The sequence below is a fragment of the Otolemur garnettii genome, unplaced genomic scaffold, assembly GCF_000181295.1.
Source record: "Otolemur garnettii isolate 467f Iridium unplaced genomic scaffold, OtoGar3 scaffold00053, whole genome shotgun sequence".
NCBI classification, from domain to species: domain Eukaryota; kingdom Metazoa; phylum Chordata; class Mammalia; order Primates; family Galagidae; genus Otolemur; species Otolemur garnettii.
This window is the reverse complement of record NW_003852448.1, coordinates 7,369,399-7,382,601: the sequence shown is the minus strand read 5'-3', so window position 1 is coordinate 7,382,601 and position 13,203 is coordinate 7,369,399. Positions and strand designations below refer to the sequence as shown.

The 13,203-nt window shown below is 43.3% G+C and overlaps 1 protein-coding gene across 1 annotated transcript in view; it reads right to left on the bottom strand.

Moving 5' to 3' along the window:
* RHEB (Ras homolog, mTORC1 binding) overlaps positions 1 to 12,029 on the bottom strand; it is a 53,641-nt gene extending 41,612 nt beyond the window's left edge. Inside the window, exon 1 of the mRNA XM_003792032.2 lies at positions 11,545 to 12,029. Within this exon, the coding sequence (XP_003792080.1) occupies positions 11,545 to 11,596 (52 nt within the window). The 5' untranslated portion in view covers positions 11,597 to 12,029. The remainder of the gene's footprint in view (positions 1 to 11,544) is intronic.
* Positions 12,030 to 13,203: the final 1,174 nt, after the last annotated feature.

The following is a 13,203-nucleotide window of genomic DNA, read 5'->3' as shown; positions in this document are numbered from 1 at the left end:
AGCCCTGAAATGTGGTTAGTCCTAACTGGGATGTATCATAGTGTAAAATATACACAAGATTTCTAAGATTTAATATGAAAAAAAAAGTAAAAATGTCAACAATACTCATTACCATGTTGTTGAAATGTTGTTTTCATCTTACCCGTTTCTTTTTGTGTGTGTAATGTGGCTACTGGAATAATCCATAATTATGTGCAGACAGTGATGCTTTACCATATATAGTTTAAGGGAACAGGAGCATCCTATTTGTATAATTTATATAAATTTAGCTCTAAAAAGTCTTCCTTAGAGTTTTAGAAAAATTGAAGGCAGGCTCATTTTATGTAACGCCCAATATTTTAGGATACTGCTCAGCAACAAACATGGTTAGATCAAGAAAGCAATTTATTATATGGGTGTAAAACATAGTCACACAATTTTGTAGCAGTTATGCAGAACAAAAAGTTCTAGAGATGGTGCCCAACTCCCCCTCCCACTAAGCAGGAATCATAAAAACATCCTTGTAGTTAGACAGTAGTCCCCAGCACCATGCCTAGCTTAGTGGGCAGTGTGAATGTGTGTGGCCACCCAGGACTTAACCTCATTTATCTTTGGGGCAACAACCCTGAAATATGAAGCTATGTTGGGTTACACCCTTGGATGTCATAAGGACCGCAGAGCAGCAAACCCTCAGAGCCCTAGCCACAAGCAGAGCAGCCTGCCCCCAGGACCTTGGAAGCAGTGCAGGTTGTTGCTAGGGCCTCCATGGTCAGAAAGCAGGGCAAGTTGTACATCTGGCAGGTAAGGAAATGATCATGGCCCAACACCTAAACCTGGTCCTGTTCTACCATTCTTTTTAGTCAAAGGTAACATCACCTACTCAGGTACTCATGGCCAGAAATCTGAAGGTTGTCCTTAATAGCACCCACACCTCTAATTAAATCTCAAATGTGTGTCCTCTTTATCTTGCCTATGCTATACCCTATACTGAGGAGTCCATGATATCTCAGCTGTTTTCATTTCTACTCCCTTACCAGCCCCATTCATTTCACGGAGCAATAGAATCTTCTTGAGGACCTAAGGCAGGACCACCAAACTATAGTCAGGGACCAAATGTAGCCTGCAGCCTGTTTTGTTTCTGGACAGTTTATGAACTAAAAAACATTTTTTTCATCTTTAAGTGGTTGGTGGGGAAAAATCTATAGTATTTCATAACACATGAAAATCATAAGAAATTCAAGTGTTATATCCATAAATAGTTTTATTGGCACACAGCCACACGCATTGGTCTGAGGTATTTACTATCTTGCCTCTTACAGAAAAAGTTGGCCAGTCTCTATTATAGATCATCTTATTTGTTGCTTAAACCTCTTCAGTGACTTTCCATGTTTCTTGAAACAAGTCTGAAACTTTTTTTTTTTAAATTGAGACAGAGTCTTACTTCGTCACCCTCGGTAGAGTGCCATGGTATTATAACTCACGGCAACCTTAAATTCTTGGGCTCAAGTGATTCTCTTGCCTCAGCCTCCCTAGAGGCTGAAACTACAGGCACCCACAAGGCCTGGCTATTTTTCTTTTTCTTTTTTGAGACAGAGTCTCACTATGTTGCCCTTGGTAGAGTGTTGAGGTGTCACAGCTCACAGCAACCTCAAACTCTTAGGCTTAAGTGATTCTCTTGCCTCAGCCTCCCAAGTAGCTGGGATTACAGGTGCCCACTACAACGCCTGGCTATTTTTTGGTTGCAATTGTCATTGTTGTTTAGCAGGCCTGAGCTAGGCTTGAACCCACCAGCTTCAGTGTATGTGGCTGGCGTCATACTCACTGAGCTATGGTGCCAAGTCTATGTTTATTTTTTTGTTTGTTTAGTAGGCCTGGGCCGGGTTCAAACCCACCAGCCCTGGAGCATGTGGCCAACCCCCAACCACTGAGCTATGGACTCCCAGCCAAGTCTGAAACTTTTAACAGAGCTAACAAAACCGTTTTTGACAGACAGCTGGGACACAGGTTAAGTGCTGACTTTCTCCCCATTCTTATCTAACCTCCTCATTCACTAGTGGAGCCAGGCTGTCTTTTCCTTAGAGACAGTTCTCTAGCCCTACCTCTACCCACCATCAAGTTAGCTCTCTCTTTGATTATTTTTGTCAAGCATTTATTCCAAGCGTATTTAAATAGCAATCTACGGGACCCACTGCCTGAGTTCCAAATCCTGGCTTTGTCTCTTAAATAACTGACCATGGGCAAGACACTTAACGTTTCTTGGTATTCTTATCTGTAAAACAGGGATAATAAACTGTACCTACCATAACAAGCGTAAGGGCTATTAAGAGAGTCAATACAGGTACATTATTTAAGATGGTGCCCGTATCAGCAAATGTTTTAAGAACATAATTACCAGCACTAGTAACTTTCCTGTGCCTGTGGCTCCTTCACTAGGTTGAAATAAAGCTCTCTCAGGGCAAAGATCATGACTGGCCTTGCCTTTGTGAATGGTACAAAGTAGACTTAATTCAAACACTTACTCTGTTTCCCCCGAAAATAAGACCTACCCAAAAAATAAGCCCTAGGAGAATTTCTATGCATTTGTTAAATATAAGCCCTACCCCAATACCTAGTGATGGGCACATTTCTGCAAGGAGCAGTAAGCAAGACTGGAATACCTTTTATCTGCCACAGCTCCTTTCTCCCACTGGACGCACTTGCACAGGTGCACGTGATAACAGCAGTTGCAGGCATCCTATTGCACATGTGCAAACAGTTAGGGGAAAAGAGTTAATGCATCACTAGCGCCTGCCCCACCAACAAGGTTGGCTCCCCCTGTCAAGTTCCAGAAGATAACTGTATTTGAATAAATGTAGATTGTTGTATTGTACTTAAAATAAGACATCCCCTGAAAACAAGCCCTAGTGTGTCTTCTTGAGAAAAAATAAATATAAGACAGTGTCTTATTTTGGGGGAAACACGGTAATGAACATCCATTTGAGGAACCTGTGACGCCTTAAACCTCACAAACTGTCTCTTCAACCAGTAGTTTCAGTGCCTTGACACCTTTCTGAGTAAGTGATAAAAACCCAGAAAAATATGCACACAATTTCAGGGAAAGCTCATGAACTCCCAAGCCAAGAGACTACTCTGGGTTGTCAATGTTTCAATGCCCAGAACTGAAGAGAATGCTCTACCCTTTTGGTTATGAGTTCAGCTAAGCTGATTCACAATGAAAACAGCTAAAATCCCTAGGAATATAATCCAGATCTCTCGATCTGTATGTATACAGGTGACTTTCTCCTGAAATGTAAAAACAAAACTTTTTTTTTGTTTTTTTCTGAGACAAGAGTCTCTGTGTACCCCTGGTCGAGTTCCATGGTGTCACCATCGATCACTGTAGCATCAAACTCCTGGGCTCAAACAATCCTCCTGCCTCAGCCTTGCAAGTAGCTGAGACTACAGGTGCCCACCACAATGCCCAGCTAATTTTTCTATTTTTAGTAGAGATGGGGTTCTTGTTCTTACTCAGGATGGTCTCCAATTCTTGAGCTCAAGGATCCTCCCAATGGCCTCCCAGAGTGCTGGATGACAGCATGAGCTAAAGCCCTGTCTTGGCAGCTTGAATTTTTGTTGTCTTCCTCTCTCTCCTCCAGGAGCAACCTTAGTGATGCTCTGGTCCAAAATCTTTGCCTTGCTTTCCCAATACCAGGCATTCCTTCTTCCTGCTTTATACAGGGCCATAGGAGCCAGGTCAGAAATTCCCTTTATGACACTCCAGGAATCTTCCAGAAGAGGAACTGGTAATTCCTTGTTTTCATTTGCACTATGGAGGTTAGCCACCAGGGCTGAATTGTTATCATTTATGTTTTTATTCACTTATACAAATCATGAACAACTAAGATTTAAAATGTTCTCTTTAAAACAAATTCCAAACATTAATTTAGATTTTCTTTTTTTTTTCTTGAGACAGAGTCTCATTTTGTTGCCCTAGGTAGAGTGCCATGGTCTCATAGCTCAAACTCCTGGGCTTAAGCAAGTCTCTTGCCTCCGCCTCCCAAATAGCTGGGACTACAGGTGCCTGCCAGAACACCCAGCTGTTTTCAGAGACAAGGTCTTGCTCTGGCTAAGGCTGGTCTCGAACCTGTGAGCTCAGGTAATCCACCTGCCTCAGCCTCCCAGAGTGCTAGGATTAAGGTGTGAGCCAGTGCACCCAGTACTATTAATTTAGATTTTAAACCAGCAAGATGCATAAGACACACAAGTCTCAGAAAAGCATTTTCATCTAATAAAACTTATTTGCAGCTCCCATTCACAAATTATATTCTATACCATCATGCAGTCAACATCTGACTCAATCTTGTAAAAGGCAGGATTATGTATCTTGTTAAAATATTAATTTCTGGCTCAGCGCCTGTGGCTCAATCGGCTAAGGCGCCAGCCACATACACCTAAGGTGGCGGGTTCGAATCCCCAGCCCGGGCCGCCAAACAACAATGATGGCTGCAACCAAAAAATGGCCGGCACTGTGGCGGGCGCCTGTAGTCCCAGCTACTTGGGAGGCTGAGGCAGGAGACTTGCTTGAGCTCAGGAGTTAGAGGATGCTGTGAGCTGTGAGGCCATAGCACTCTACCCAGGGGGATAGCTTGAGGCTCCGTCTCAAAAAAAAAAAAAATTAATTTCTGTTTCAAAAATCCCCCGAGTCATCTTCCTGCTAACAGCACAAGGCAAACAGAAATGGGGGAGGGGACATGACTTAATATTACAGACAAGAAACAAACTAAGCAAACAGGAGACTTATGAGTTAATTTTATCAGTATCCTTAGATTGTCCTGCTCTAAATTTGCTCTTGGAGCAAAATGGAAAGGCTTCTACCACTTCCTGCTGTAAACTAATACCACATCTATATAAAATTCCAATCCTACAAGGAATATTTTTTTCAGAAGTTCTATATACATTTAAGAAAATTAAAATACTATAACAGTAATCCAAGACTTCTATATTTGAGACAGTAAATCATATTTCTAGATCAATCAAGCATTTATGTTAAAAGTACTCAGCAGTTTGCATTCTGACAGCAGTCTGACTTCAATGTTAAGATTTCATTTGATGCTTCATAATAAACTAGAATTAATAAAGGTTCTTTCAAGTATGATCACTAAGGATTTCAAATGCTTTTACTTATACAATCATTTCCAATTTCAGTTCTGATTTATTCAAATAACTAACAACAATCCAGCCATGGACACTAAACTAAAAAGCAATGCTGATTCTCATTGCTAAGTTGTTGTTTTTACTTATGTTCCCCTCCCCACTTCCATCCTGATACATGTATTTAAAAACTACATTATTAGCATACTGCGTCCTCATATGCTACTAGCCTTTACAATTTTTACTACTCTTTAGGAGCCTCACTATTACCAGGTACAAACATAATGTATTCTATTAGTCCACTATTTTGTGCTGTTATAAAGGAAATACCTGAAGCTGAGTAATTCATAAAGAAAAGAGGTTTACTTGGCTCATGGTCATGCAGACTGTATAAGGAGTGTGGTGCCAGCATCTGCTTCCGGTGAGAGCTTCAGGGAACTTCTAATCAAGGCAGAAAGTGAAGAGGGGGCAGGTGTGTCACCTGATGATAGCAGGACCAAGAGAGGGAGGAGGTGATGCCAAGCTCCTTTAGACAATCAGCTCTTGTGTGAACCAACAAAGTGAGATCTCACTCAACTCTACCAGACTCACATTCAACCTTGGGGATCAAACTCCAGCGTGAGATTGGAGAGGCCAACTATTTGAACCATACATATTACACAAAATGCACCACAAGGCGAAGAGGTCAAGTCACAGGCATACAGAAAACATTATTTTCACAATCCTTTTGAACAATTACTCGTAAAGTTACTGCAAGGCCCTGCATAATACAGCTCCTGGCCATCTTTCCAACTTCATTCCCTACTTCCACCTCATTATGTTCTGGCCATCTCCATGAGTCCATTCTCTCTACCATGCCAAGTTCTTTCCTGCCTCAGCAGGGGCCTCTCCTAGGAGGCTCCTCTGAGATCACAGGAACCAGATCCCTGTCCCTGTGTACAGCATCTAGAATGCAGCCACTCTCAATCCAATTTTGCACAACAGTGAGCGTCAATATCCTAGCATACTACAGTTCAGTATTTCAGAAGGGTGGTCTGTGGACCTCTGGGGATTCCTGTACCTTTTCAAGGGGCTCATGAGGTCAAAACTATTTTATTTTCATAATAGTATTAAGACATCATGTGCTTTTTTTACTTAGTTCCCAAAAGCACAAAAGCAATGCTAGGTAAAATGGCTAGCCTGGCACCCTTTAGCACCAATCACAATAGTAGTTACATACTGGGCAGTAAGTTACTGAACATTCTTCACTGCCAGGCACTCCCATGGGGGAGGGGGGCTGTTTCTACTTCACAATGTCCTTGAAAAAGTGATAAAAATTACTTTATTAAATCTTGTTTCTTGATACATGTCTTTTTAATGTTGTATATGATAAATGGGATATACACATAAAACACCTCCACTACATACTGAAGTATGAATGATGGCTGTCTCCAAGAACGGCACTTGTACAGTAAGCCACTTTTATGGAATGTCTTTTTTACTTATCACAATTATGATGAATTATCATTATCTCAAATGTGGGTATTCTTGGAAACTAAAGAAGCTAAACTGTCAAGTAAAAACGAGTAGCATGTTGTCAAAAAAATTCAAACTCAAGGTAAACTAGAATTTTGGAAAACTTGTACCACACTCACAGTAAGCTTAACACTGTCCCAATACTTAGAATTCTCTGAGATTGGTGGTGATATTAGCAAAAGCAACTTGCATACTACAAGTAACTTTATGAAAGGATCACTTATGGAGCTTTGGTAATTATCAAATAATACCCCCAAGTAACCTGAAAATGCTATTAAAATATTCCTCCCTTTTCCAAGCCAAGGGTGGATTTTCAACATATATTTCATTAAAATAGTACATTATAACAGAATGAACTCAAAAGCAGATGTGAGAATCCCGCTGCTTTTAAAACCAGACATTAAAAGACACTTGCAAAAATGTAAAATACTCTTTTATCAAAATACCAGTTGCTTTTTGGGCAGAAATTGACAATCCAATCCTAAAACTCCTATGGAAATGCAAGGGACTCAGAAGTATGCATATTCTTCTCAGAAGAAGAAGAATAAAATTAGAGGACTCACTATTTCAAAACTGACTACAAAATTACAGTAATCAAGGTGGTATTGGCATAAGGAGAGACATATAGATTAATGGAATGGGAAAGTCCTGAAACAAATATTTAAAATTATGATCACTCAATTTTCAACCATGGAGGGAATCCAATGAAGAGTGTCTTTTAACAAAGGAGGCAGAGACAACTTGATTTCTTCATGTATAACAAAGAAGTTGCACCCCTCCCTCCTATCACATACAAATATTAACTACATAGACCCCATGAGCTAAAAGTGTAAAATGTCTAGAAGAAAACACAGTAGTAATCTACACGACCTTGGATTAGGCAATGGTTTCCTGATACCAAAAGCACAAGTGACAAAAATAAAAAAAGAAAGAAAGAAAGATATATTGGCTTTTAAAATTAAAAAATTTTGCTTCAGAGGTCACCACCAAAAGAAAAGATGGGAGAAATTATTTACAAACAATAATGAATAAATGGTATCACTTCACACCCACTAGGATGGCTGAAACCAAAAAGACAAGACAACAATAAGTGCTGGTAAAGATGCCATGAAATTTACTCTCTTACACTGGGAATACAAAATGGTAGAGCTGCTCTGGAAAACAGTTTGACAGTTCCACTCCTAGGAATATACCCAAGAGAAATAAAAACATACATATACACAAAAGCTTGTACAGGAATGATCAAGAACGGTTATTTATAATAGCAAAAAGGATGAAACAATCCACATACCCACTTGACAAAAGCATAGAAAAAAATGTGGTATACTCATATAATGGAGTATCATTCAGCAATTAATAGTAACAATTAATAGTAACAAAGTATTGACACAGGACACAAACATGGATGAAACTCAAAAACTTTATACTACGCGAAAGATGCCAGTCACAAAAGACCACATACAATGATCGTATTTATATGACATGCCCAGAATAAATTAATTCATAGAAACAGAAAGAAGATTAGTGGTTGCCAGGGCCTGTGGGGTAGGGAGGATGGGCAGTGAGCTACTGAGTACAGTATTTCTTTTTGGGGTGATGAAGTAAGTGTAACACATGGACACCAAGACAGCACTTGGCATTGGAAAGTAAAAATTACAAATTTGAGTTCTGATTACCCTCTTGTACAGAACAATGAATGAGACTGAATAACAGTAATTTCAAGCTTTAGTACAAAGTGGCCACTACAGGACTACTCCTACTTACAATGATACATCATCAGAATGCTATTAAGTACCTGAATATACAATTTCATGTACTGGTAGATATTACACAGGCCAAATAATGTTTTTACCTTTTAATTTTTCAATAAAATGTGTCAAAAAAAGACACAGTGATGTAAAAACAGATTAAGTCAGAATACAATTTGATTGTATTCCACTGGGAACAACAAAATATTCAATGACATCTGATGCTATGAAGTATCCAAATATTACCTAAGATATTTTGAAGTAATAATTTGAGTACTATTGCTGAACTACCTATTACCAAAGCACAAGGCTGTATTTTCTGTTAAGAGCTTTCACATGGCTCTGATCCCATCCCTTCTGTTAACCACACATGAGAGACTTACATACATAAGACAAACATCTTTTGATTATGGTTTAATGGCAAACTAGATTACCAGAGCTCAGTGTTAAGATCTGAGCAAATGAGGTACTAAAGATAAGTTTACTGGACCCACTATAACTTTAATTTCTCCTATCACAAGGCACTCTGTTGTATTAGAAACAATGAAATGCAAGGGAGCTGGTATATTTTGCAATCACCAAGACAATTAATACAAAGCACTCCCTGAAAGCCAGACTGAGTTTAGGTGACGTGTCCTTAAAAGCTTTAACGCTGCAAATAACAGGAAAAGTACTTGGGATGGAGGAGAAAGGTTTGTATAAATTACCTGAGAATTATTTTTTCCCTCTTGGCAGTTCTCTCAATATTAAAAAAATATATATAAAGTTTGAAAGCAATCATAAATAACATTTTGTAGGTTTATGGCAAACCTTAAAAGGCAAACTTTTAAAATAAAGTCTGTGACATGACAAAGTTCCCATGACAAGTATTCTACTAGTCAAATTAACATATTTTAGATGTGAAACCTTTTGCTTGCTTCAATAGGACAAAACAACTTAACATCACAAAATAGCACAAACTGGAAACACATGTACTCAAATTTCTCTAGTAGGACGGCATTTACAAGCAAACATGTCAGTAAGCCTTCAGTCTGAATCTGAATGATTTGCAGCAAAGTGGCTAGTACCCAGAATCTTGGTGCCAACAAACTAACCTCTGTCCCCTATACAAGATCCCACAAACTACAGTATCCTGGCTCTATTTATAATAATAAATACTAATGGCGTGCAACTTCAAAATTAAATGCAAGATTGGGAGCAACTTAATCACACCAAAATCTTTCAGAATCTGTAGTTACTCTGCATTCCACCAGAGACTGAGTTAGCACCGTCTTTAACAAACAGCAGTTTAAACATCTGGGAAAGGAAGGCTAAAGGGTGGGCTGTCATATCTCTCACTCCAGGAGGACACTGGTTAGAGAATAAAACAGAATGGACTTCAACTGGACATAAGGAATTTCTTTAGTAAAACAGTGACTTGCTCAGTAAAGACTAGAACCAACATTACAAAATTTTAAAGGGGTAAGGAAATGAGATCTTTAGGTCATTCTCCTAGGATGAAATCAGGTACTCTGACCGTAATTTAATTATTCAGGGACTATTCTTCAATTACTTGGCACTAGGTGCTTGATAAGCTAGGGCTCACTGAAGAGCCAGGATATGCCATGGTCCACTCTCACAAATGCAGAGAAGGAAATAAAACAGAGGGAAGCAAAAGCATGGTGATTCAGGTTGCCAATAAAAGGCTGGATCCCGGTTCCATATTGCATCTAGAAAGTGGACAGTTAGTGACTTTAACAGGCTCAAGTTGGTGCATGGTTACTTTACACTGCAACTGTTAATACTGTCACCTATCTAACCCCTCTGATTCAGCACCACATCACACAGGAGCTACCCCTATCACTCTTGGCAACCCTTAACTCTACAGAAGTCTCTCTCAGCCCTTGATCTTTTCTTCACGACTTCCTCCCAGGACTTAACAGAGAGAGATGGTAAAAGGATGAGTAAGCATACTGTAGCTGACTTGGTCAAAGAGCACAGACCCTGGCACAGAAGCAGAACAGCAAGCGCCACCGGCGTGCATCCAATGAGCGGCAGTTGCAAGCTTTCCCAGGCGGTCACTGCTGCTCCTTCCGCAATCGCTGGAGACTCCAAACCCTCGCTTTCACCTCATTCCCCTACACTGTGATCAAATGCACATTTTCTTCACAGTTACTTAAAAACACCACGAAAAGATGAACTAATTTCTCCAGGCTTCCAGTTGTCAAAAGGCAATAAAGCCTCACAGTGAAGTATCGTTAAGTTCAACCATTCTGCTTTCTCAAAGACTTAGAAAAATACCGGTTTTCTGACACCCTGTCCCCCTCCCACCCTACCCCAATTCAGCAATAAGGCCAGCAACAATTTCAAATGTATGTCAACCTTTTGGGAGGAAAAAAAAAGAAAACAAAAAGACACTTGAATTACTTCAATAGCCTGGTTCCAAGTACCTGACCTTATTTTTTCCCGAAGAAAATAGGACACCAAGAGATCAGAAACGTCTTTTTCTCTCTCTTCCTATTTTGGCCACCAGCAGTATCCAGAAGGTCTCCAAAGGTCTCCTTGGGGGGGGGGGGGCTTTCCTAGGTTTCTTAGACAGGGAACTTGCCCTGAGTAGCTAAACGTCCTTTAAGTCCCTAGTAGTTTTCTTTACAAGGTTGAACTTCACCACAGATGGAAAGAACCCAAGGTGCTATTTCCTTTGTTAACCCCCCACGGACCTTATTCAATTGGGGGGCGGGGTAAGGGAAGACTGCTGGCCGTGACCACAGACCTTGCCGCGAAAGATCTGAGAGGGACAGGTGTGATTCCTCCCTGCGGGAGTGCCTCGCAGAGCGGCAGGTGCTTCCCACCACCGCCTTCCTTGCCCCAGACACACCTGGGACTCCTCGGCACTCGGTGGCCCCCGCGCCCCCCGCACCAGGCGTCTTCCGCGCCCACAGTCTCCCTCACGGCCACCCACCGCCGCCACCTGTCTGTCCCGGCCCAGGGCGGGGACCCAGCTCTGCCACCACCCCGACCGCCACCACCTCTGTTCAAAATGGTGGTTACGAAACGTGCGGCCCCCGCCCGCCCAGCCTCCCGCCACATGGCCGCGCCGGCTCCAAACTTCCCAGGCCTGGCCGCCACCCGGAGCCCAGGCGAGGCCCTGGCCCGTGGGCACTAGGAGGCCGCGCGGCTGCTGGCCACTCACCCACAGACCGGTAGCCCAGGATCGCGATCTTCCGGGACTTGGACTGCGGCATCTTGGCGGCCTCCTCAGCCCCGGCTCAACCACATCAACCGCGGCGGCGGCGGCGGCTCCTGCTGTTGCGATCCGCGGCAGCCGCGCCTGGGGAGAGCGGCATACAGAGAGGGGCGGCGGCGGGCGCGGCTGCCTCTCGCTCGCTCGCGCGCTCTCAACCGCCCGGAACCGACCGCGCGACGGCGCCCTTCCCCCCACAACACGCCCACGTGACCGCCCCGCAGCCGCTGGCCCCCCTCGGCCCACGTCAGTGCCGCCCCTCCCACCCTCACGGCCCGCCGCCTCCGACCCCCAAAGTGTGCTGGGGGATGCGTTAGGGAGACGTTTTACTTTAAAGGGAAAAAAGGGGACGCCAAGATGCCCCTGAAAAAGTCACGACTGAAACTCGCTGCGTCATGACCCTCCCACCTTCTTCCGCCGCTTTTTAATTACGCCACTTCTCTCCGCACACTGATTGGACAGCTCCCGCCCATTCGTGCGGTGACGCGACGGAAACTCCGTTTCCCATTGGATTCACGAAAAGGCGGGGTTGAGGGGGGCAAGCTGTTAGCGCGGGAGCTAAAAATATACACCCGGCCGCTATCAAGCGGTTGGGCGCTGGGGACGTTTGAAGACTTTTAACTTCCAATGGGTGGGGGGCGGGCGGGAGAGGCGGAGCGAGAGAAGATGCTTTCCCAGTGATTGGTCAGAGTGGGGCTCTGGGCGGGGCAAGTAGGCTCGGTGGTTGGCGGGACGCGGAGCAGTTGGCGGGCTAGCGCTCGCAGAGCCCCTAAAAGGTGCAGGGCGTGTGGCCGTGGCAACCTGGAGGTGGTTTTGCTGGCCTCGCCTGTGTAGGATTTCTCGTTACCCTTTTGCTGTGTTAGTGTTAGTAAGTTTGGATTTGAGGATTTAGATGGTGACTAGACGTCATCTCCGGCTGAAGAATGGAATCTGGGTTAAAGCAGAATGTTAGGAATTTCATTAAGAACTGTGCAAGCCTCGTCGGTTCTGGTGTCAGTGCGTGACGTGCGGGCTCAGCGCGCCCCACAGGAAACAGAGCCCGTAAGAGCCCGCATGTCTTTTGAACACATGCGATTGAATCAGTAGGCAGGCAGCATGGAGCACCCGTCCCCAGGGTTGGGCACCCCAGACGGGAGGCCACCCCCAGTCTGGGATTAATTTTCCCAGAGGTGCCAGATGAGGAATCGAACGTCGGAGTGCAGGAAGGGAAGCCTCCTGGGAGGCCTTGTCGTGGAGGAAAGGTTGGAAGTTAAGCCTGAGAAAGTGCAGATGCTACTGAGAGACTAAGCAGCAAGGGACACTTGTCCATCATGGTAGAAATTCTTTTCTTTTAAGTATTAAATGACTCACAGATTTTTATTTTTTTGCAGTTTTTAGCCGGGGCTGGGTTTGAATCCGCCACCCTGCTAACTAAGCAGAAACCCTACTACTATGAATCTGCCCCTGTTATTCCTGTGCTGGTTGGCAATTTGCACCTGCGGAGGCCTGAGTGGGACCCCACTTGCTAATCAGGGTCCTTTGCCTTTTTCCAGTGAGCATTAGAGGAGAATGACCCCTGGGAAGCTGAGGCAGGCCTGGGCTTCCTGGGTATGAAGATTTAGAAGTGAT